A 25,695-nucleotide genomic window follows, 5' to 3' on the forward strand; every position below is an offset into this window, starting at 1 on the left:
AATTCCACATGTGTTAATTCATAGTTTTGATGCCTTCAGTGTGAAGCTACAATATTCATAGTCATGAAAATAAAGAAAACTCTTTGAATGAGAAGGTGTGTCCAAACGTTTGGTCTGTACTGTATATATCATAGAATTTGTAAAAATATATTTTCCATTTCCCCATCTTTTATCAGGAAGGGCGTTGCCCCAGCGCCACCTATGCGCCAGCCACCACTGTTAAAACCTTTATGATCAGATGTCCTGTGAGAAGGTTTTCAATACACTCTTACATAATGCAGAAACAGAATCTTTAAAGAAAAAAGTTTTCAACAAGAACTTTAATTACTATTTTTGATTGCAAACAGTGGAGATTGTTTCAAGATAAAAACATTACTTATTGCTTGTGTTCTCTACCCTGCAATGTGCCAAATATACACTTCATTGCCAAAAATATTGGTGCCACCACCAATTCAAGGAATTCCAGTGTTACAATCGTGTCCATGTCTGCAGATGTATAAAGTTTGGTGTGTAGAAACTAGACTGCACAGAGTCCTGACCTCGACCTTCTTGAAAACATTTGGGATGAATTAGAGCAGAGGCTGCAGTTTGGAGTGGGTCGATTAATAAATTCATAGAGTCCTTAGTTCCTAGAGTCTGTAGAAGTAGAATGGGAGGCAGACCCTTTAGCTATCAGGCTCCTCTCCTGTGGAACCAGCTCCCGGTTTTATTCAGTGAGGCAGACACCCTGTCTACTTTTAAGGCTAGGCTTAAAACTTTCCTTTTTGATAAAGCGTATAGTTAGAGTGGCTTAAGTTTTCCTGAACTATCTCCGTAGTTATGCTGCTGTAGGCTCAGATTGCTGAAGGACATAATGACCACTTTCACTCTCTCTGCTACTTTCTCATACTATTCTCCAATTTTGCACTATTTGCTGTTATTTTACCTTTTAACTTTATGTTCTCTCTCTGTTTTTTTCTCTTTCTAGAAGCTACACCTGGCCTGGCTCTGTGTTTGGCTATGGCACCTTCCCGGAGAGGGGCATCGGCCAAGCCGCTGCTGCCAACAACTTAATGTTCACCTTAAACAGATAATACACTTGGCCCTGTCTTTCAGTGTTTAACTCAGTCTCTCCTAGACATAGCTACTGGCTCAGCTTCTACTGTGACTAACTGTATGTGCTCTCTTTCATACTCTAGATTTGAAAACTGGCTCAGAGTTAATCTGCTTTGCTGTCTTTCTCTCCTAAATGAAGCCTCTAGAGGAGCAACAACCATTAATGTTTCACTTTTCTTTCCCATAGAAAGTACTACTGGATCAGTGCTTTTGTGTTCTTTTTGTGTCTCTGCTCTGTTCTCTCAAACCCCCAGTTGGTCGTGGCAGATGGCCGCTCACACTGAGCCTGGTTCTGCTGGAGGTTTCTTCCTGTTAAAAGGGAGTTTCCTCCCCACTGTCGCTACATGCATGCTTAGTATGAGGGATTGCTGCAAAGTCAACGCCAGTGACTGTCCACTGTCTCTACATGCTCATCCAGAATGAGTGAATGCTGCAAGTCACTGACTAGATGCAATCGGCAAGTAACCAATTTAGGATTTAGTTAGGATTAATTGGAATGTATGTACCTGATTTGAAATCTGTATGATTCCATTGAATTGACTTTGTGAAGTGCCATGAGACGATATGTATTGTGAATTGATGGTATACTTTAGGGATCACACGTTTTTTTTTTTCCATTTTACAATACGGTATGTTATTGCATAAGCTCCTTTCCTGTTCATTTTTAGAAATGTAGATTTTTTTTAATGAATTTCTATTAGTGAATTGTAGTATTAAAATCCAAAATATTTAACATCCTCTAAATAGCAATGAGTTGTATCTCTGCTGCTACCACACCTAACTAGACTCAAAGACTGTAGACATTTATATGCAAAGCAATTTATTTGGTGTTAGCCTCTTAATTATGATACACTTTTTACCAACTCAAAACATATCCTCCATAAAAAAAGAAAAAGCTAATAAAAATGTATTTACATAAATATTCAATAAGTAAGTTGTAACACACTAACAACTGACTTAATACAGATACAAAATAAACACTCCCTTTTCCCCTTCATTTCACTCAAGAACTAAAAAACAGAACATTTTCTAAAACATGTTAGGCTTTCTGCTGTCTTTGTCTTGCTAGTCAAAGCAGTTCAGGCACATCAACACTGTTCTTAAACTTACAAAACAGACTAACCTTGTACACTCTGAAATGTGCAGCCCCTATCAATAGTTTAGAAGCCATGAGTGTGAAAATGTGATTTTTTTTTTACAAGCTGTTGATCTTTTGCAGATAAGGCTCATGCTCAGAGCCTTGAGGTTGCTGTTTTCTGAGCTTACAACACATTTGCATCGCTACTCATTGCTGAAGGTAATGACGTCGTAGTGGATGCCCTGCTGCTGCAGCTGTTCCAGCTGTTCAGGTGTAGCCTCAGTGTAAAGTGTTTGGGTCTGCCCCATGGCTGCATCTGCTACAGCTGCAAAAACAAATGTCATATTTTCAGTTTAAATTGATGTCTGGGTGCTGAAAGGACTATTCTTGTTCACAAAGGTGTTTTCATTATTCATGGCATCAAGCTTTAATGACCACGTGAAAAATCAATTAAACAAAATGAGCCAAAACGTTTGTGACAAAGGAATAAATATGTGAGGCAATACAGATTTGCTCTCAGCCTAAATTTAAAAGTGAGCTTTTAAGAATTGGTCTCCTTTGCACCAGACTAAGATCACACAATGGCATAAAAAAAAATAAAAAATCATCCAGAACATGGATGGTCTCCACAAGGTCTCCTGAGATGCTGGATGAGAAAACCTGGTACACCACTGGTACCAGATTCTCACATCCAGCATCCCAGGATGCATGTGAGAACCTGATACACCCAAACAATTCAAAAAAACAATCCAAGCATGTCCATGGCAAAAAAAAAGTGCTTACACGTCCAAACTCCACACATAAGATGGATGTGAGGAAACTGTGCGAACCTGTGAGTTATTCAGGCTGCAGTTCAAATACAAAGTGTATTTTGTGATAGAAAAATTTAAAATGCTTTTGTCCTTCTGAGGTGATGATCTGTCTAACCTGACAATGGCTACCACCTTCCTTCCTGCTTCCTCCTGCTGGTCATCCCCACTTAATTTACGAGCTAAAGGGAAGAGATGCCTAGGAGAGAATTAATTCAATTTCTCACCTCTGCTCTTCCTGGAGGTAGGGCTGCATTGGGATTTTACAATGCTGATATAACGAGGGTTTTCCACTTTTCCTGGTCAGAACGGGTTCGGCTCAGATCAGTAACACGTCTGATGTTGGAAACCTGTCTCCCTTATGAGGCTAAATTAATAAAGCTGATTGAATGGTGATCATTGTTCTCTTTCTTTAGTGAATAACATTTTTCTTCAACAATTTGCTATGCTCCCAAAGAGAGGTCCTGGCATTCATTTAAAGGGTTGATGAGGAAGGAGGAGGAAAAGCATGAAAAGCAGCTCACATAATTTAATGTATATTTCAAAATAGGTTTGTGCAACTCAAAAAACAACTTCAGGTTTAAGTGAAGTGAGTCTTAAGTCAGTTAAAAAAAAAGCTGAACTTTTATTTTGTGTACATGATTCCTTCAGACTGCATTTGCCAGGGTACAGAATGCAGCAGGTAAAAGTATTTATTTAAATGCAATACTAGGCAGAAAATAAGCCACAACTGAGGATCCTCATCCTAGTGCACATGTAATGTCTGTGGTCCTGGAAAACACAGCAACCTTAGTACTTAAATGACAGTGGGGTTCAATTAGCCTTCATTGTGATATTAGGTTTTCTATATTTGCCATGATTTGCTTGGGCAATGGAGATCTCAGGGTTGTCTTAATCTGGAGTGAAGGAGTTCTTGATCAGAATCATTTTTATGTAATAAAATATGATAACGTCTGTGATGTACATTTAAAATAATACAATCCTTGTACTTTTTTTTTCACAGAGCTAACCTGTGACAGCAGAATGGGCAGCAGCCTCCAAATCTTCAGCGTTCACCATCTGAGCCTCAGAGCTGACAGGTACGTACTGGATCTGACCGTCATGACTTACAGCAATCTGTACACATACATAACAGAACAAATAAAAATAAAAAACACCTCACTGCAAATGATCCAGCATCAACTTTAAACATCAACATCAAACATCAACCCTTTGACCATTTTAATTTACTTACATTAGGTTTAAAATAACTCAAATCTGCCTTACCGATTGCTCGTGCTCGTATTGGATGATCTGTCCGTCAGGCATCTGCAAAACAGAAAACACAACTCAGACACCGGAGGCTTTCATCAGTGATTTCCTTTGAGAAATTAAATATTACTCACCTGTATGTGGTTCCCATCAGCAACTACAACATATTCCTGAGGAATTATGTGCTCAACTCCATCCTGTGAGATGATGTACTGAACCTGAAACACAAAATATCAAACATCCTCCATGAATGTCATTATGATTCACATGTGACCAGATGATGTTTAGTTTCATATTAAAAGGGTCGGATATATAAACAAGTAATATGTACTCTTTGTAATAGGTTTTTATAAGAAACTTTTTAAACAAGGAGTATTATTTTAAAGAGCCTTTTCCAGATGGTTTTGCATAATACCTCCATTACACATTTGAATTTGTAGTGTATTATCTCTAATCCACAAGTCACAATTACACATACAGACTCAAATATAAACGTAGAACCCCATTAACATTTGGATAAAGTCCGTTGATAATTTTCAGAGCCACCACAGACTTTTTGTAGCCATTAACAAGTGTTTGTCCTAATTCAACTTGGATAATTGAGCACTCTTCTTGTCAGAATTAGTAGAGTTAGTTAATATTGGTTGGTTTCCAGGCACCAATTTGGCTTTTAAACATAAATTGTCAACAGGTTTGAGGTTAGAAAGGCGAAGGCTATTTCCGATTAGTCTCCTTTATCTAATTTCTTTTTTAGTTTTGACATGTTTTTGAGATTATTGTCTTTTGGAACAGCATCTTTATCGATGTTTACCCTGTGGTTGTTGATTCAAGGTAAAGAATTTGCAGATATTCCTCGTCCTACATTGTTCCATCCACTTTCTCCAATGCATCAGTACCACCAGAATCCTTCAAACATACTTCTTGTCAAATAGCTCAATTTCTCTTTGGACCATAACACTTTTTGCCACAAAATATTTGGCTTTTCTATGAAGCAGCTGTGATTTTCTGTGGTTATTTTATGCTTGAAAGTGTTGGTTTTGGAGGTGGGACTTCATTATTAGTCAGTACCCTCTCAGTCCGTGTTGTTTTTAATTACTGTTACTGATTCCAAATATATCAAAACTGGTTTCGGGTGATAAGAGTTTCCTTCTCTTATTCTGAGAATAGCCATCTTGCTCCGCTGGAAGCAGCAACCTTGCCTCATTTTACCGAATGGATAAGAAACACTACGTATATCCTGAAATTAGAAAAGATCAGATTTACACTCAAAGTGGGAATATACAGTTGTGCAAATACTCGTCTATGTAGTTTTTTTTTGTAAACTTAACATGGTTGTACAAATAATGATCTTATAAGGCATATAAAAATGTTTTTTGAAAAAATTAATCAGGCTAACATTATGTTTCTGTAGGTGGATTGTTAAAGCCCTGATCTCAAACCCTTTTAAAATAAGCAGACTTTGTTTAAAGGCTGTGTTGATGCCAGGATACCCACCAGTTTAACTAAACTCTACAAAACCTCCCAACAAGTATAGTTAAATATCCATGCAAAAGTATACCAATAGGTTGTTGATGGATACAGACAGACCCTGTTGTCAAAATGTAACTTCATAAAGCATATTTAACTAAATATAAGTTGTCTTTATTGAGCTTATCCTTTATTGTTTTGAGCCTGTGAGGATAAGATAAAATCCACAGTTAATGCATCTGTGTGCATCCAGTTTTTGTTTGGAAATTCATTGGATTTGTCTCTTGAAAAATCACTCCCCTTTGAAAAAGAAGAGGTCAAATATGCCATTTAGAACCCACAATTATCATAGTATTCATGTCCAAGATGAGTGGATGTAAACTTCTGATCCAAACTGTACATCAAGATACGGTGCAGTCCAATAAATCAGTTAAATGTCTCTTACTTCAGCCACCTGGGGTTCTCCAGTCATCAGGTGTTGAACCGTCTCACCATCTATGGTGGTTATCTGCTGGATGTATGGACCTTCCTCCTGATGAATGGACATAGAAATGGATGCATTCGTACATTTAAACAACAAGCAAAAATGGTATCTTTGTTTACACCTGGGGTGTTAGTGCTGTTACCTGGTCTGAGGGCGTCGGCTCTTGAGATAGAATAATGTGATCCTGACCCAAGGCCTGCAACCGCTCTGGAGTGATCGCTGCCTGATGTGCCTGCAGGGCTATCGCAAAAACAATCACATTTTTTATGTTTTATATCAAAGCATAGCACAAAAAGTACGAACATTTGTTTAATTATTTCTTTGTTGTAACAATGCTTCTTGGCTGTTGATTTCACTTTAAATGCTGCTACTTTTGGAAGGAAAATGCATTTTTGGGGTTGAGCAGCAAAGTTTATGCCAGTCATCCCAGTGAAAAACTTGCCAAATCTTCTCTGCCAATGGAAAACAGCTTATTCTACTATCAACTATGTTTGGTGTTGTTTATTGAATTGGTTGATTAAGGTTTGAATGAGAAAAACATCCTGGCAATTCAATGGTTTGTTCATTTTACAAAAATGTGCCTCAGTGGTGCTTGGGGGAAAAATAAATAACTACAGCAGCTGGGCACCTCATGGTGGTCACCAGCTTGGTCAAACACTGCTGTAGGGTGGAATCACATTCTTTAATTAGCATTTGTCACATGTCAGCCAATGTGTGTTGGTCACTGTGGCATGGAGTTGGCAAGTTTTCCATTGGCGCAACCCAAATACTAATCTTTCCTGCTTAACCCACAGATGCCTTTTGAGTACAGATGTGGCAGCGTTTTGGTGGCTTTTTAACAGAAAAAAAGATAATTCAAACACATATCTTCTTTAATGTTTGACGTATAGTTCAATTAATCTTTATATCTGTATACATATATAGAAAACTGATGTGCACTAGTTAAAAAAAATGTACAAGTCCTTATTTTTGAGTGTCATACACTGCAGGGTGGCTAAGGCCTCTTCGTCACTGTTCACAATGATTGTTTGCTGAGATGAGTTGCTGCGGCTCTTGCGAGTGGGTTGATCCTGACTGTGGAGACGCTCCATGTGGAACTTCAGATGGCCATTACGGTTAAACCTTGAAAAGTAAAACACAGAAACAGTAACACTTACAGCTGCTCGACAAATCTCATCCTAAAATCGTGTTAAAAATGTTTTGCTTCCAACCTTTGTCCACAATGTTTGCAAGCGAATGGCTTCTCGTTGGTGTGGGTCATCATGTGTCGCCGCAAGTCTTTCTTGTTCTTTGAGGCAAAGCTGCAATTTGGACACTTATGGGGGCGCAGGTAGGAGTGCATCTCCATGTGAGACTGAGGCAAGCATAAAAAAGAGACAAATGTTTTTTTTCCCTCAACAATCCCAACAACTGAAATAGTGCTGAAATTAACAATAATAAAAATCTGAAAAATAAATGATTTTATGCCCTGCTGCTGAAAGACACACCTTTACTTCAGGCCATGAGGTTGAGGTGAAATCACAGTCAGGACATTTAAAAGAGTTGGAATCCATGTGCGCCCTCTTGTGGTTCTCCATGTCGGAGCGACCGTTGAATGACTCCATGCAGATGCGGCAGCAAAACCTCTTGGTGTTGGGAGAGCTTATCGCAGTAGGTGAGGCTGGAGCTTCACTGCTCAGCTAACAGAACAAGCAGACATGTGAGAAACTAGAAACTACATTCAAACACACCATTAAATAAAATATTGATCATATCATTACCTCTACTTGCTGCAATACACCCTCAGCCAGGCTGGAAGTTAGATAGTACTTGTCACTTTTCAGGTTCTCTGATGCTGAGACTTCTAAACCCTGACTGCTTTCATCAACACTGAAAAACACCAGTTTAATAGGAATTAAATCTGAAAACACTTGTTAGAACAATTCAAACTTAAATGTACACCCTAAAACCAGAAACGATTCTCTGTGTAAAGAATTACGTGCGGCAGCTATGTTACCTGTATTCTGGGCTGTGAATCTCTCCAGCCGGCTCTTCTACTACACTGAACTCCTCTCCATCCTCATAGGTTTCTATAGCTATGTGGGTAAGCTCTCCAGTGTCAGAGGAGGCTGCCTCGTAGGCCTCCTGCAGCACTGCTTCACCATTCTCAGACACATGAAAGGTCATGATCTTTTGACCCTGGCTGGGTGCAACTGTCAGAGCACTTACTGCTCCCCCTTCTGCTTCACTCCCTTGTGATTTCAGCACCGCCACCTGTGGAAGATGAAAAGTTAATTTCCATAAATATTATGGATGTCTACCATACAGATCATTGTGAAACTGTGAGCACCCCTTGAACTTTTTCACATTTTGTCATGTTACAGCCACAAATTGTAATGTAGCTCATGTGATCGACCAATACAAAGTAGTGCATAATTGTAAAGTGGAAAAAGAATACATGGTTTTAAAAAATATTCTCAAATATAAATATAAAAAACTGTGGGGTGCATTACACTAACACCCCTACACAAAATAGAAATACCAGCTATGTTCAGAAGTTACAATTCAATTCAATTCAATTCAAAAATACTTTATTAATCCCAAAGGGAAATTAAATGTTGTTATAGCTCATATTATGAAGGTTTCTTCAAAGAGCCGTTGTAGATGCTGATGGCTGTGGGCAGGAAGGATCTCCTGTAGCGCTCCGTCTTACAGCAGATCTGAAGAAGCCTCTGACTGAAGACACTCTGTTGTTGTAGGACAGTCTAATGAAGAGGATGCTCAGGGTTCTCCATAATGTTCTTCATTTTATGAAGAATCCGTCTTTCCACAATGATCTCCAGAGGTTCCAGAGGAGTCCCCAGAACAGAGACAGCCTTTTTTATCAGCTTGTTGAGCTTTTTTAAGTCCCTGGCTCTGATGCTGCTTCCCCAGCAGATGATGGCAGAGGAGATCACACTTTCCACAACAGACTTATAGAAGATATGCAGCATCTTGCTGCAAACACCAAAGGACCTAAGCTTCCTCAAGAAGTACAGTCTGCTCTGTCCCTTCTTGTAGATGGCTTCACAGTTGCATCTCCACTCTAGTCTGTTGTCCAGGTGAACACCGAGGTATTTATACTCCTCCACCACCTCCACTTCTTCTCCCATGATAGAAATAGTTTTTGACTTATTCCTGTTTCTCTTAAAATCTACAATCATCTCCTTTGTTTTAGTCACGTTCAAAATGAGATGATTGTTTTCACACCATGCCACAAAGCGGTCCATCACCTTCCTGTACTCAGCTTCTTGTCCATCTCTGATCCACCCCACGACTGCAGAATCATCCGAGTATTTCTGCAGATGACAGGAGTCTGTCTTGTACTGGAAGTCTGAGGTGTACAGAGTGAAGAGGAATGGTGAGAGTACAGTCCCCTATGGTGCTCCTGTGCTGCTGACTACCTGGTTAGACTCACAACCCTTCAGTCTCACAAACTGTGGTCTGTTTGTCAGGTAGTCTTTGATCCAGGAGATTGTTGAGGCCTCCACCTGAGTCTTCTAGAGTTTCTAACAAAGCAATTCAGGTTGGATTGTATTAAATGCTCTGGAGAAATCAAAGAACATGATCCTCACAGTGCTGCTGGCTTCGTCCAGATGACAGTGGGTTTGTTGAAGCAACTTCTTCAACTCCAACTCCACAGCGATAAGCAAACTGAAGGGGGTCCTGATGGTTTACTGTTTTCTTACTCAGGTGGGCCAACAGGAGTCTCTCTAGGACCTTCATGATGTGAGATGTCAGGGCAACAGGTCTATAGTCATTGAGGACTGATGGGTGAGTTTTCTCTGATACCGGAACAAGACAGGAGGTCTTCCACAACACCGGAACCTTCTTCTGGGCCAGGCTAAGGTTGAAGAGGTGCTGCAGAATCCCACAGAGCTGCTCTGCACAGGCCTTCAGGACTCTAGGGCTGACATGATCTGGACCTGCAGCCTTATTCTGATTCAGTCTCTCCAGTTGCATCTTCACTTGACTTCTTGAGACACACAGGTGGAAGGGGGAAGCAAAGGAAGCATCAGCATCTTCTGATATGGTTGAAGGCAAACATGTAGAAGCCGAAGGGTCCATGGCTAAGGTGGAAGATAAAAAATGTGAGGTGTTACTGGACAGCTGTGGGTCCTGTGGGTCAAAGGAGGGTGGAATGTCTGTTTGGCTGTGAGCAGGAGAGGAGGATGCGAAGCTTGTTTCTGAACTGAACCTATTGAAGAATGTGTTCAGTTCATTGGCTCTGTTCAGACCTCCATCAGTCTGATCATCCTTCTGCTTGAAGCCTGTGATCTTCTTCATCCCTGTCCACACATCTCTGATATTGTTTTGCTGGAGCTTGCTCTCCAGCTTCTTCTTGTACACATCCTTGCTGTCTCTTATCTTGACTTTAAGTTGCTTCTGTAAACTCCTCAATAATTCTCTGTCTCCCTCTCTGAAGGCTCTTTTTTTCTTGTTAAGCAGGTCCTTCAGGTCACTGGTGATCCAAGCTTTGTTATTGGGGAAGCATCTCATGGTTCTGGTGGAGATGATGTTATCCACACAGAAGTTTATATAGTCGGTTACACACTCAGTCATGGCATTGATGTCCTCTCCAAGTGGCTGGCACAGTGCGTCCCAGTCTGTAGCCTCAAAGGAACCTTGCAGAGCTTCTTCAGCTTCCTGTGACCATTTTCTCACAGTCTTCCTTATTACAAGTTGCCTCTGAACAAGGGGCTTATATTTCGAGCAGAGAAAAACAAGATTGTGATCTGATTTGCCTAGAGGAGGTCTTGCTGTAGAGATGTATGAGTCCTTGACATTTGCATAAAACAAATCCAACGCTTTGTTTTCTCTGGTAGAGCAGCTGACAAACTGTTGAAACGTTGGAAGTGTAGCAGAGAGTGAAGCATGGTTAAAATTACCAGAAATTGCCACAAAAGCATTGGGGTTTTGTGTCTGTAGCTTAGCAACAACTGAGCTGATGGCATCACATGCAGCGTCCGCAACAGCGGAAGGTGGAACGTAAACTGTTGCCAAAATAACACTGGTGAACTCTCTGGGTAAATAATTTGGAAAACTTACTGCCAAGAGTTCAATATCTGGACTACAGATATGATACTTCACTGTTACATGTCCTGGATTACACCATCTGTTGTTCACAAGGACCGCCAGTCCACTTCCTTTACATATTCCGCTCCTCTTTAAATCTCTGTCTGCTCGTATGGTTAAAAAAAAAACCTGATTGCTAAAAGAGCCCCCCTTTGTTCTGTGAGGGTGTCAGAGGTTTGGTAGAGAACAAACTGCATCATGAAGACTAAGAAACACAGCTGACAGGTCAGGGAGACCGTTGTGTTGAAGTTTAAAGCAGAGTTAGGTGCCCAGACAAGTTATGAATGGTAAATGGCCTGCACTTGTATAGCACTTTATGAAGTTCGAGGACTCCAAAGCACTTTATACCACAATCTGTCATTTGCCCATTCAGACACACATTCACACACTGACAGTGGTAAGCTACATTTTAGTCACAGCTGCCGTGGGGCAGACTGACAGAGTTGAGGCTGCCATACAATCTGCACCACAGAGCCCTCTGACCACCATCAACAGCCAAGGAGGGTGAAATTACCCTGCCCAAGGACACAACGACTGAAATGGATGGAGCGGGGGTTTGAACCACCAACCAGCACAACGGTTACAGGACGAACCTCTACCACCCGCACCACTGTCATTACAGTCCACGCTTTGCGATGACATGTTTCTGAGTACAGCACAACTGGAAACCTGCCAAGACACCTAAACAAGCAGATTAGGTAAGAAGAGCATAGTCAGGAAGGCACCCAATGGTAGCTCTAGAGAAGCTACAGATTTACAGCTCAGGTATGCAAATTTGTTCACAGGATAAAACTCACTTGAGACCCTAGTTGTGGTCTTTATGGAAGAGTGGTAGGAAGAGAGCCATCGTTGAAATAAAGCCCATGTTTGCAGTGTTTACAAGCCATTTTGGGGACAATGCAATATGGAAGAAGAGGTTCTTGTCAGATGTCGAATATTTTGGCCTGAACACCATGTCTGGTGAAAATCTAACACAACATTACGACGGTGAAACAAAGTGGTGGAACCATCATACTGTAGGGATGCTGTTCTTCAGTATTTGCAGCAGGATGCTACATATCTTCGATAAGTCTGTTGTTACTCTTTTCTGCCATCATCTGCTGGGATAGCAGTGTTAGATTTAGTGACTTAAAAAAGCTTAATGTAATGTAATAAGGAACACTGGTCTGGAAACTCTGGGGATAACTGTGCAAAGAAGGATTCTTCAAAACATGAAGAACATTAATGACAACCCTGAGCATTAATATTAATGAGGCTGTCAACATGGTGTCTTTAGTCATACATAGGCTTCTTCTGATACGCTGTAAGATTGAACGTTACAGGAGATAATTCCTGCCCACAGGCATCACACCTACAACTCATGAATCTGGCTGTAATTCTTCAGCAGGGACAGGGAAGACAAAAACCTCTTAGAGGCTGCAAAATACTTTGGACTGGGATGGAAGATCACCTTGCACCAGAGCTAAAATGGGATGGTTTAGATCAAAGCATATTATTGTGTTAGAATGGTCCAGTCAAAGTCTAAACCTAAAGCCAATGCAAAGAAGGTGTGGCGTAACTTGAAAATTTATATTCCTAGGCACTTTACATCCAATCTGATTGGACTTAAGCAATCTTGCAAAGATGGGCAAATTTTCAGTCTTTATATGCTCCAAGTTGGTGGAGGCATATCCTAAAAACATTACATAAAATCCCAATAAATGTATTGAAGTTCATGGTTGAAACTTGACAAAATTTGCAAAGGTTCTGGAGGGTATGCATATCTTTGCTAAGCATTGTTAGAAACGTTTCTTACGTGTGGAAAAAAGGCACTTTTTGACAAACCTGTAAAGAATTTCCAACAATTTCCCGAGCGTTGCTCATGTTCAGCAACAAATCCAGGGCATTTTGAGCAGACAGACCACCAGATTCAGCTGAGGAACAGATTTAAAAAAAGTCAATTTAACTCATCAAATTAATATAAATAAGGTGTTTTACTAAACAATAACTGACCGTGTTCATAGATAATAGTTGTATTTCCCATTGCATCCTGGGTAACTGAAGCATTTTCTATCCCCTGCATAGCTTGTAGTGTCTCAGGATCCACAGTAATCTGAAGAAATATGATAAAAAAAATGCACAAAATGAAATAAACAGCAAAGTAATGTGTGCTGTTTAATAAAACACCTTAAATTGACTCACTATAGTGTTCTGTAATGTCGGATTGTCGTCGTGCTGTTGTTTGAGCTCCTCTATCTCCTGCAGGGTGAAGAAGGGTTTCCGTTGTCTTCTCACTGGCTCCTCGGGGTGAGCCAGAGACCACTCGTCGAAGGCCTCCGGGTGGCGACACTGCACATGGAGACGCAAGTTCTTCCTGTGCTTGGTTGTGAAGTGACACATGTCACAAGAGAAAGGCTTCTCCCCTGCATAGAGACAGAAAATAACATGAATACACACTAAACACTACAGATGGTGAAGCATAAAGACACCATGAAATCTTCAGTCAGACACCAACCTGTGTGTTTGATGGCCATGTGTGAGACCAGGAACTCCTCTTTGGAAGTGGAATATTTGCAGTAGTCACACTTGAAAGGCCTGTCGTTGGTGTGGGAGAGCTGATGGTTGAGTAGCAGCTTCTTGTTTTCACAAGAATAGTCACAAAACTCGCACTTAAACCTGGAAAAATGCACATGAACATAAATCTTTTTTAAAAGTATTCCAATTGTTGCTCTTATTTTTTTTGTTCCAATCGTGTTTGTTAAAAAGTACAGAAGAATGAATGGGAATAGAAAGATTTCAGTACTGACTTATCTCCAAGACTCTGGATGTGGGTCAATAAGTGCATTTTGAACGTGTACCTCTTCTTAAAGGATTTTCCACACTGCAAAAACAAACAAAACATGTACAAGAAATTGTCTTTATACACAGAAGATTGCAATGTAAAAGCAGAATTTGCTGAACTGTAAAAACAATTCCTCCAGACCTTGTCACACATGTGTGGCTTCTCTGAGCTGTGGGTTTTCATGTGCTGGGTCAGTCTCTTTTGCATGGGGTACACCTTGCCACAGACAGGGCAGGGGAACTCTAACACCTTGGGAGCCTGCAGGAAGGAAAACAACAATCATGCTGGTCGATAAAAAACAAAAAACACAGAGCTTTAGAAAGAAAAGATCTGCCCACCAAAACTGGCACTAGCTGCAGTGACGCTACTACTGAACAATGGCACCTTTAAAAAGGGAGGATAACGCTTTCTGCCCAGGGCGACATGTCCTGGAGGGCATCAAGAGACTAAACAGAGATTATCCATCAATTAATGAGTTTCCTGTTGCTTATTTGCATTCCCCGCCCCTTTTAAATACTTTGCTTTTAAATAGTCTAGGCAGCATTTGACATTTATTGCATATTTGGAATGACTTCAAGAGTACGGTGTATATTTTAGGAGATCCTCAGGAGAACATCCTGAGACATCAGATCAAAGGGTCTCAGAAAAAAACGGTCTGAAGCTTTTTTGATCCATCTATATGGCAGTTAACAATTGGCCTTCCAACTGCTCCAAGGACTGCTTCTATTCAGGCTAAGATCTGAGACAAGCATACTAAACTGTATGCTAAATATTACTCACCAACTCTTTTTTTCTTTTCCTGCAAGATAATAAAGATAGTATTAGTCGTAGTTCTAAAAAATATGGGAAAACTTGTTTTTATATTTGTTAAATAAGTTATTTACTTCTCTTTGCTATGAACTGCTGAGTGTCGAAGGACATCTTTCTTGTAAACACTAGAGTAGTCACACATCTCACATTTAAATGGCTTTGTGCCCTCGTGATTGAACATATGTTCCTGTAAAAAAGAAAAATCTCTATGATTTGTAAAGAATTGCAGAAAAATACATGAAATAAAGTGATGTGGAGCCTAAATGTTGTGATTTGCTTTGTTTCTACCTTCAGTGAAGACCAGCGCTTGCAGTGATAGCTGCACTGCAGGCACTTAAAGAGCTCTGGGTCATTGCCTTCGTGAGAGTCGATATGAAAGCGCAGGTCCTCCTGAGTGAGGAAGCGCGAGCCGCAGATCCAGCAGTTGTGGGGTCGCAGCAGAGGTTTGAGGGATTTATAGTACCGACTGGAACGCAGTGAGGACAAATGAGCTATTTGTGTGCTATAAAATCGTTCTAAACCAGTAATGACAAAATGTAAATACTTTGGAGCTTACTTGCGATTTATGTACTTCCTATATTTCTTGCGCAGAAAGCGCTTCGATGGTCTACCGCGTTTCCTCGGAAGGAACTCCTCCTCTGGCTGGGAGTTTGATGAAGGGTCTTTGTTCTCAGAGTCAGACTGGCTTATTGCTGCCTCAGCTGTGTCCTCGTTAATCTCTCTACCCAGACCTTGGCCCAAACCGGAAGAGCTCGCCTCCTCACATGCAGAGGGATCCACACTAAGCCTGGACCACTTAGAGATGCTTTCTGCTTCTGTGGCAAACATTTGAAAATAAGGCAGGAACTGATTGCGATCTAAAAGTTTGAATTCATGTTGTCAAACCAGTGTTTCACCTTTGCTGCTGTGGCCTTCCCCAGAAACGTTGTACTTCCTCGGGCGGCCGACCTTTCGTCTAGGACGCCCTTCAGAAGAGGAGGAGATAGGAGTAGCAGGTTTCTTCAGAAAAGCAGGAGGTCTTCCTTTGATGTCCTGATCTACTGGGTTGTAATCGCTATCCTCTGGAGTCACACAGAAGAGCAATGTTAAGGTTATAATGCCCTGAAAACAGATTCACAGTGCTTGAATGTTTTTTTAACATTTTTTCACATTATATTCACAAACTTTAATATATTTTATTGAGATTTTATTTGACCAACAGAATGTGGTCACATGAATGTAAAGTGAGAGCAAGTTGATTTATTGTACTTAAAATATTTTACAAATACAAATCTGGCTTTACTCTTGATACCAGCAAATAAAGTCCAGTACACATATTAAACTTTGATCTGCTCTTGAGACCCAATTTTTGGGGCTGGCTTTTCACCCACTGAAAGATTATGATTTTATGGTTTTCCTAAGTTTGTCTACTTTTACTGATACTCGTTCGTTCGTTCGTTCGTTCGTCGTCTTCCGCTTATCCAGGACCGGGTCGCGGGGGCAGCAGACTCAGCAGAGACGCCCAGACGTCCCTCTCTCCAGACACCTCCTCCAGTTCCTCCAGGGGGAGCCCAAGGCGTTCCCAGGCCAGCCGAGAGACATAGTCCCTCCAGCGTGTCCTGGGCCGTCCCCTGGGCCTCCTCCCGGTGGGACGTGCCTGGAACACCTCCCGAGGAAGGCGTCCAGGAGGCATCCGGTATAGATGCCCGAGCCACCTCAACTGGCTCCTCTCGATGTGGAGGAGCAGCGGCTCTACTCCGAGCCCCTCCCGGATGGCCGAGCTCCTCACCTTATCTCTAAGGGAGTGCCCGGCCACCCTACAGAGGAAGCTCATTTCAGTCGCTTGTATCCGTGATCTCGTTCTTTCGGTCATGACCCAAAGTTCATGGCCATAGGTGAGGGTAGGATACTCATTATGTTTTATTATATAAGTATTTTATTCTGTTTTATTTCTAATGTTTTTTGTGTTCAGCACTTTGTTCATTTTGTGCTGTTTTTAAAGTGCAAGGTAAATAAAGTAGGCTTGGCTTAGTTAAACAGACTCCACCTGTGATTAATTTCATCTTAGTTTAAATACATGACATGATCGTCCCCTTAAACTGACAGGCCGGGCAAGGAGAGCATTAATCAGAGAAGCAGCTTCACAGTAACTATGGGGGAGCTGCTTTACCTTCCAGCATGACAACAACCCTAAGTATAAAACCAGAGCTACAATGGATTGAATTACAAATGCATACCACAAAATTCAAATAGTTGTTTGAAAAAACTTTTTAAAAAATCATGTCTTTCCTTCCACTTCACAATCAGGTGCTATTTTGTATTGCTGTACTGCATAAAATCCCAATGAAATGCAGTAAAATTTGTGAAAATGTAAATACTTTTGCAAGGTGCTGTAAAGGAGATCTGTATGAGTGTTAAAAGAAAATCTTTTTCCTACCTTCTGGATCATCGATGGCACCAGCGTCCACAATGTCATCCTCTTCTTCTTCTGGTTGTTGCCTCACGGCAGCCTTCACATCTTCTGCCTTCCTTCTTTCTGCCTCCTCTCGCTCTGCTTTTTGACGAGCTAATGTCTCACTTTTAGGAGGTCGCCCACGTTTCCGTTTCTTTGGCATTTCACCTAAAAAAACATAAAAGAATTAATAAAAATAACCGTGACTACCAAGTCTGCTTCGTCATCGCCAGACTGATGCCATCATCAGAATTCTTACCAGCAGGTTTAAAGTGTTTGTCCCTCATGTGGTTGATGAGTGTGTCTTTGGAAACACTTTTATATGGACACATCTTGCACTTGAACTGCTGTACAATCACCACCTCCATCATCTCCTCTAACTCAGCTAGGTTTGGCTGGTGGTCTCCAGAACCCCCCGCCAAGGTTGATGTGTCCATGTCTCTGGAGAACCCTGATTCATCCTGGGAGCCTTGAGGTTCCTCTCGGCTGGGGGAGCTCTGCTGGGCTGGTTCAGGTTCTTGATTAGAAGCATACGTGCCACTGCTGCTGATGTACAGACCAGGTTGACTCTCATTACATTCCAGTGCGTCAGGAAGTCCACCTGTTCCTGCTGTGTCTGCAAGCGGGTGGTCTGATGAGGAGCTGTCATCATGATAGAGGGACGCCTCGGGGCCGTTGCTGTTCTCTGTATAACAGGAGTGCTGTGGTTGCTGCTGAGAGTGCTGTGGCTGATCTGGATCCTGGTTCTGCTCATCATCATCATCATCATTATTGTCATGTCTTGCTTGATAGCGCGAACAGCCAGGCTGCTCAGAGTCTGGAACACATTCCTCTCGAGACTCTCCTGAGTACTGTCGACTCGTCTGGGTCCGGTGGTCTGCGCTGCTGTCAATGTAGCTGCGTGAATGATGCGGCTGTTCTCTCCCATCTGCTGCACGCTGAAGATACCCGGTACTGCAATCGACCATGTAGTGACTTCTGCTGGTGGGGTTTGAGTCAGCTCCACTGTATTCCACGTATCCAGGCAGGTCCTGGTCACTGTTATTTCCACTGTAGTCAGGAAAGCCTGTCTGGGAGCGAGTCTGGTCAGGTTCCTCACCCGAACAATCAAGAAATGATGATGAAGACTCCTCAGTCTGGTCCGGACCATCCGCGCTGCAGTCTATATACTGGGAAGGGTGGGAATGTTGGGGCTGATCGGGCTGGCTGCTGCTCTCTTCTCTGTAACCAGAGTGTCCCGGATGATCATCAGGCTGGTCTGGTTCAAGACTGCCCTGCGGGTCTCCCTGATCTTGGCAGGTGGATGTGGGACCTTCAGCATGAGCCTCTATGGCTACACGATTGGACATGGCTGAAGATGACATCTGGGCTACCATAGGAGCCCCTACAACATCCAAAAAACAAAGTTAGGTTTGAAACCATTCACACACTAGACTCTGTGCAGAAGAAAGTACAAAAAAAAGTACAATTGATCATATTGGATTGATATTCATGCTTTACATTAATATGCCACAATGCCATATATAGATTAAGATAATTTACCTGCTTTCCAAAAAAACATTTCATGAAGGCGATGATAACATTTTAAGTGGGGTGAAGGATGAAACGGACTTACCGTCATCTGGTCCTTGTAAAATCAGATACTGGGTAGTTTCTGCGCCTCCATCCTCTGCACTGGTCACTGCTATACAACCTTAAATAGAAATACAGCAGAAGTCACACACAGTGCCGTGAAAAAGCATTCTTATCTCTTAAATTTTCCAACATTTATTTTTACATTACTTGGATTCAGAACTGGGATTTTATGTGATAGAACAATGCAAACAAAAGGAAAACAGTCCACCTCTGCTTAACCTATTCTCATTATACATCCAGCTGATATGTTAAGGTCTCAAAGGGTTGTTATTAGATAACAAAAATAATAAAAAAATATTATTTGACAACAAACAGCTTCATGAAGACCAAGAAACATAGCAGACAGGTAAGCGAGAAAGTTGTAAAGACTTTTAAAGCACAGTTACGTTATAAAACAATATCCCAAGATTTAAACATACAGAGCTCTGTTCAATATATCCATCATCTGAAAATGGAAAGAGTATAACACAGCAGCAAACCTAGAAAGAGATGCCCGACCACTTAAACTTAAAGGCTGGGCAAGGACAGCATTAATCAGAAAAAGAGCCAATGGCAACTCTGGAATAGCTGCAAAGATCCACTGCTCAGGTGGGAGAATAGGTCAACAGGACAACTGATAGTTCTCCACTCCACCATTGGTCTTTATGGAGAAGTGGCAAAAATAAAAGCATTGTTGAAACAAAGGAATAAGAACTTATATTTGCCACATGTCATGTAGGGGACACAGCAAACTTGTGGAGAAGGTATTCTAGACAGATAAGATTAAACTCGCACTTTTTGGAAAACATGCAAAACTCTGTAAGTGGCAAGGCTCTATGACAAAGCAAGGATCCTGCACTGCTTTGTCTTGGACTTTCACATAAAATCCCAATTAAATACATTGACATTTGCAGTTGTAACATGAGAAAACAGGAAAAGGTTCAAAGGTATGAATAATTTCTCATGGTTTAGTTTACTAAGAAAGGACAAAAAAATGACATTATTATTATTTAGAAGTACCATTCACGACATCGGGACCGATGGTGGACTCTATGATCTTGTCGATGGCAGACCCCAGATCTGATGAGGTAGAGGCAGTGGAGTCAGAAACCATCATGGCTCCGTCAGACACAGCACTCGAGTGGACCAGCACTTGAGCCGATTCAGACACCAGCACTGACTGGGTCACTGTGGAGACACTGGACACGCTGGTGGACTGAGCCACGGAAGACGAGTCTGGAAGATGAACTGAAGAAACTCTGACATCTGTACTGGAGCTGGTCTCGGGGATAAAGGCCTGTAAAAGAAGAAGAAACAACACATTATTTTTTATGGCTTAATTTCATTCAAGTTTTTTCCCACAAGAGTACATTCAGAAAACCTTACCACAAGTCCTTCTGAGCTCTGTCCCACATGACAGTCTGACTCTGGGGCCTGTGCATGGGAGGCAGCAGCATCACTGCTGTCTGCAGACATCGCCTCTGATGATTCCATGCCCATGCCGCTTTCAGACGGCTCCTCCATCCCCGATGGGCCAGCATCACTGCTGCTTTCCACCTCATTCTCCTCTGAATCCATAACTACCAAAAAAAGTAAGGTCAATGTGTCATCTTTAAAGCATGTTGCAAACATGGTAAAGGTAAAAACAACTAAGCAATGTTTAATTGCCATAAAGCTGTTTAAATCTTAAAAGATCTTTCATATATGTAGAAACGTAAATGAACGTTAAATATTAAAGGGTAGATGCCATAATGATCAGATGACATAATACATTTTAATAAATGTTATCCTTTTAACACCAAAACCATTCTGTTCAACATGATGATGACGCAGTGATTTTATATTTATTTCGCATTTGTTTTTCCAATGTTACAAAGAATTTTACAACAAGGGATAAACCCAATTAGTTCACGCTCATCATTAGAGGACAATGTAGAAAATATAGAATAATGTTAATTGATGCATAGCCTATGCAGAGCTTTATATACATATATACAACATGTACTCTTCTGGTTGCTTATCAAAGTCAGTCAGTCAGTCATTTTCTACCGCTTATTCCATAGTGGGTCGCGGGGGAGCTGGTGCCTATCTCCAGCAGTCTATGGGCGAGAGGCAGGGTACACCCTGGACAGGTCGCCAGTCCATCGCAGGGCAACACACAAACAACCACGCACACACTCATTCAATCACCTAAGGGCAATTTAGAGTTACCAATTAACCTAACAGGCATGTCTTTGGACTGTGGGAGGAAGCCGGAGTACCCGGTGAGAACCCACGCATGCACGGGGAGAACATGCAAACTCCATGCAGAAAGACCCCAGGCCAGGAATTGAACCCAGGACCTTCTTGCTGCAAGGCAACAGTGCTACCAACTGTGCCACCGTGCAGCTTATCAAAGTCAATTAATGCATTGTTGGTAAGCTGTAAGACATTTGAGATAATGAAAACTCTTTAAAGGAATCAGTGCTGGAAAGCAAACTCAGTGGTGATGTGTTAAAGTTTTGTTTTTGTAGTATTTCAACAGTTTGCAGCTTTTAAACCACATTCAGATAGTAAGGAAAACATTGACTGATGTTCTTCTGTGGCATTAAATCAGGAAAGTTGTTTCTTGTTTTTTTCATTACCCTTAATGATGGTGTTAGCCTCAAGCATACTTAATAAAAAAATCAACAAATGATTTCTAGTGTTGTCTGGCCAGCCTTTCTCCCCATTTCTTACAAGCTTTCTAAGTTAGGAAATTAGTCACAACTATGTCACACAATCAGTTATTTGTGTGACTTACTTTATGGTCAGTAGTCCTAATTTTGATATCCTGACTTCTGGAGTTGGATTACCAACAAAATATATAATGAATCAACTGTAAAAATATCAGAAATGTGTATCATTGTGTACTCTATTGTAATACTTCAATGTTCTTTCTCTTTTGGTATTGTAATACACCCTCCGGTCCCCCTTCATAAGAAGGGGGACCGGAGGGTGTGTTCCAACTACAGGGGGATCACACTCCTCAGCCTCCCTGGTAAGGCCTACGCCAGGGTATTGGAGAGGAGAGTCCGACCAATAGTCGAACCTCGGCTTCAGGAGGAGCAGTGTGGTTTTCGTCCCGGCCGTGGAACACAGGACCAGCTCTATACCCTCTACAGGGTGCTCGAGGGTTCATGGGAGTTTGCCCAACCGGTTCACATGTGTTTTGTGGACCTGGAGAAGGCATTCGACTGTGTCCCTCGTGATGCCCTGTGGGGGGTGCTCCAGGAGTATGGAATCGGGGGCCCTTTACTAGGGGCCATCCGGTCCCTGTACGAGCGGAGCAGGAGTTTGGTCCGCATTGCCGGCACTAAGTCGGACCTGTTCCCAGTGCATGTTGGACTCCGGCAGGGCTGCCCTTTGTCACCGGTCCTGTTCATAACTTTTATGGACAGGATTTCTAGACGCAGCCAAGGGCCGGAGGGGGTCGGGTTTGGGGACCAGTGGATTTTGTCTCTTCTTTTTGCAGATGACGTGGTCCTGCTGGCCCCCTCTAGCCAAGACCTACAGCATGCGCTGTGGCGGTTCGCAGCCGAGTGTGAAGCGGCTGGGATGAAGATCAGCTCCTCCAAGTCCGAGGCCATGGTACTCGACCGGAAAAGGGTGGCTTGTCCTCTTCAGGTTGGAGGGGAGTTCCTGCCTCAAGTGGAGGAGTTTAAGTATCTCGGGGTCTTGTTCACGAGTGAGGGAAGAATGGAGCGGGAGATCGACAGACGGATCAGTGCGGCTGCCACAGTAATGGGGGCGCTGTGCCGGTCCGTTGTGGTAAAGAGAGAGCTGAGCCGAAAAGCAAAGCTCTCAATTTACCGGTCGGTCTACGTTCCTACCCTCACCTATGGCCATGAACTTTGGGTCATGACCGAAAGAATGAGATCCCGGATACAAGCGGCTGAAATGAGCTTCCTCCGTAGGGTGGCCGGGCACTCCCTTAGAGATAGGGCGAGGAGCTCGGCCATCCGGGATGGGCTCGGAGTAGAGCTGCTGCTCCTCCACATCGAGAGGAGCCAGTTGAGGTGGCTTGGGCATCTATACCGGATGCCTCCTGGACGCCTTCCCCAGGAGGTGTTCCAGGCACGTCCCACCGGGAGGAGGCCCAGGGGACGGCCCAGGACACGCTGGAGGGACTATGTCTCTCGGCTGGCCTGGGAACGCCTTGGGCTCCCCCTGGAGGAACTGGAGGAGGTGTCTGGAGAGAGGGACGTCTGGGCGTCTCTGTTGAGTCTGCTGCCCCCGCGACCCGGTCCCGGATAAGCGGAAGACGACGAGTACGAGTATTGTAATACATTGGAATAAGCATGGGAACAATCCCAATTTAAAGAGAACAGGAAATATGGAAAAGCTACTCGTTGCAGTATTTCATCTTTATATCTCTCCATGTAGAGATTTACTTGTTTTCGTATGTTAGGGAAATGTGGTCCCACTAGAGTCCCAACTCTGCGTCCATCAAAAGCTGTTTGATATTGGCATGAAGGATTTCACAAGTTTTTCATCAAACAAACTCGTATTTTCTTTACAAATGTGACACAATGGAAGGGGAATTAGATAGCCTCTGAAATTGTATATTTATTTCCAAGAAGCATTGCTGCAACAAAGAAAGAGAAAGATCGACCAGACAAATATCCCTTCTTTGTTTCCAGCGTAAATTCTATAACTTGGAGTGGGTATTCGCTACTGAAGTATCAGTGAATATCTGCGTTTCCCTTCAATCATGTATCCTACCTCATACGTTTGTTACAAGAGATCCTGTTGTTTGTTGGATTTAAAACACTTACAGATTGGGCGACTAACATGCTGTGTACTGTTCATGATTAATGACAAGCGTTCTTTGTTACTGTTTATTTAGTTATTCAGGGACAGTGGCTAACAAATGGGCAGAAAAGCTAATGGGTTAGCATCATGTCGGCTCAGTGGGTTTACTGCACACTCTATTTGAATATAACATAATCAGCGTCAGTTTCCACTGTTGTAAGGCTGTCGTTTTACACAGTAAAGCGGACTCAAACATAAAAAGGAAACAATGTCCCAGAATACGATTGTCACAGACGGCAGCAGTTAGCCGTTTGGAGCAGGCCTAGCTGCCCTTCAGCCTGCCTGCTCCGCATCGCCATTCTACACCACACAGCCGTGTTTTCCACTCAGGCATTCTCTGAGCGCTACTGGCCCGGGGACCTCGAGGGCCTGAGCGGCGACAGACCGCCCAAATACCCTCCCTGAAGAAAATGAAAATATTTTCCCTCCCCGACATTAGAATTGTTGCACTTTTTTCTTACCCTGTATTTTTGAGGAGACGAGTATCCTGTAACGTAGAAGCGCAGAGTAGATCACTACATAGCAACCGATAATTGTCGATTCTTTCTAGTCGGGCGCCATGAGTATCTCCTCGCTTCCTGTCTCTGCAACCGGATCTTATTTATTGTTTTTGTTGAAAACGGCTCCTTTTTTGAGATTTGTGAGTTAGACATAGCTGTCAGATTTAAACATCTGCTCTTACCGTAGCTCAGTCTCTAATCAGATCCGGGTAATAGTCTGATATCTGTATCATTTTGTGGACTATTGTTTTTAGAGGACGTATTACACAGAAGTGCGGAGGAATATCAGGCTTACAAACTGCCCCTTAAGATCTGTTAATATGTTGTGAATTTTGCAGATTTTATTTGCGGCGTTTGTTTATATAGCTTTAGCTCCCAATAAATGTAATCTTATTGGGCTTATTAAGGCTTAATACAAAACAAACGGGTATAATTCTTATTCAACTATAAAGAAACCAAATTGGATTCGCCCACATAATTTTAATACAATCAGTTTTAATACATATAGTTTGATTCATATTGAGTTAGATCTAATTTCACTCCAAATAATATTACAACAAAGTTTTAGGCAGTTGATCATATAATGCGACTTGGTAAAAAGTGAACCATTTAAGGAAGTATTGCAGATTCCATCAATTCTTGTCTTAAAGCAATCCCTCATTTTGCCCAAGCATACAGGGGTTGGACAATGAAACTGAAACACCTGGTTTTAGACCACAATAATTTATTAGTATGGTGTAGGACCTCCTTTTGCGGCCAATACAGGGTCAGTTCGTTTTGGGAATGACATACAGGTCCTTCTCAAAAAATTAGCATATTGTGATAAAGTTCATTATTTTCTATAATGTAATGATGAAAATTTAACATTCATATATTTTAGATTCATTGCACACTAACTGAAATATTTCAGGTCTTTTATTGTCTTAATACGGATGATTTTGGCATACAGCTCATGAAAACCCAAAATTCCTATCTCACACAATTAGCATATTTCATCCGACCAATAAAAGAAAAGTGTTTTTAATACAAAAAACGTCAACCTTCAAATAATCATGTACAGTTATGCACTCAATACTTGGTCGGGAATCCTTTTGCAGAAATGACTGCTTCAATGCGGCGTGGCATGGAGGCAATCAGCCTGTGGCACTGCTGAGGTCTTATGGAGGCCCAGGATGCTTCGATAGCGGCCTTTAGCTCATCCAGAGTGTTGGGTCTTGAGTCTCTCAACGTTCTCTTCACAATATCCCACAGATTCTCTATGGGGTTCAGGTCAGGAGAGTTGGCAGGCCAATTGAGCACAGTGATACCATGGTCAGTAAACCATTTATCAGTGGTTTTGGCACTGTGAGCACGTGCCAGGTCGTGCTGAAAAATGAAATCTTCATTTCCATAAAGCTTTTCAGCAGAT

At 42.0% G+C, this 25,695-nt stretch overlaps 1 protein-coding gene across 1 annotated transcript; it reads right to left on the bottom strand.

The window, feature by feature from the left end:
• Positions 1-1,898: 1,898 nt before the first annotated feature.
• Positions 1,899-25,051, bottom strand: LOC124870230 (zinc finger protein 335-like). Its single transcript, XM_047368826.1, has 28 exons — positions 24,249-25,051; positions 20,341-20,534; positions 19,975-20,251; positions 18,956-19,033; positions 17,600-18,724; positions 17,326-17,508; positions 15,806-15,970; positions 15,466-15,724; positions 15,198-15,375; positions 14,984-15,096; positions 14,880-14,898; positions 14,241-14,357; positions 14,065-14,138; positions 13,773-13,933; positions 13,460-13,680; positions 13,271-13,370; positions 13,103-13,191; positions 8,181-8,437; positions 7,945-8,053; positions 7,672-7,863; positions 7,396-7,538; positions 7,167-7,306; positions 6,327-6,424; positions 6,146-6,232; positions 4,368-4,451; positions 4,249-4,290; positions 3,993-4,098; positions 1,899-2,498 (listed from the first exon to the last, which is right to left on the bottom strand). The coding sequence occupies exons 2-28, from the start codon at positions 20,530-20,532 to the stop codon at positions 2,377-2,379; spliced, it is 4,731 nt and encodes a 1,576-aa protein (XP_047224782.1). The 5' UTR covers positions 20,533-20,534; positions 24,249-25,051; the 3' UTR covers positions 1,899-2,376.
• Positions 25,052-25,695: the final 644 nt, after the last annotated feature.

The sequence above is a fragment of the Girardinichthys multiradiatus genome, chromosome 1 (assembly GCF_021462225.1).
Source record: "Girardinichthys multiradiatus isolate DD_20200921_A chromosome 1, DD_fGirMul_XY1, whole genome shotgun sequence".
NCBI classification, from domain to species: Eukaryota; Metazoa; Chordata; class Actinopteri; order Cyprinodontiformes; family Goodeidae; genus Girardinichthys; species Girardinichthys multiradiatus.

Coding starts and splice junctions, on each gene's coding strand:
- LOC124870230 (XM_047368826.1), bottom strand. CDS start 20,532: ATGGATTCAGAGGAGAATGAGGTGGAAAGCAGCAGTGATGCTGGCCCA. Junction 6,425..7,166: donor GGCCTTAGCCACCCTGCAGT/GTATGACACTCA, acceptor TTTTTGCGATAG/CCCTGCAGGCACATCAGGCA. Junction 2,499..3,992: donor TGCCCATTCTGCTGTCACAG/GTTAGCTCTGTG, acceptor TTGTTTTTGCAG/CTGTAGCAGATGCAGCCATG.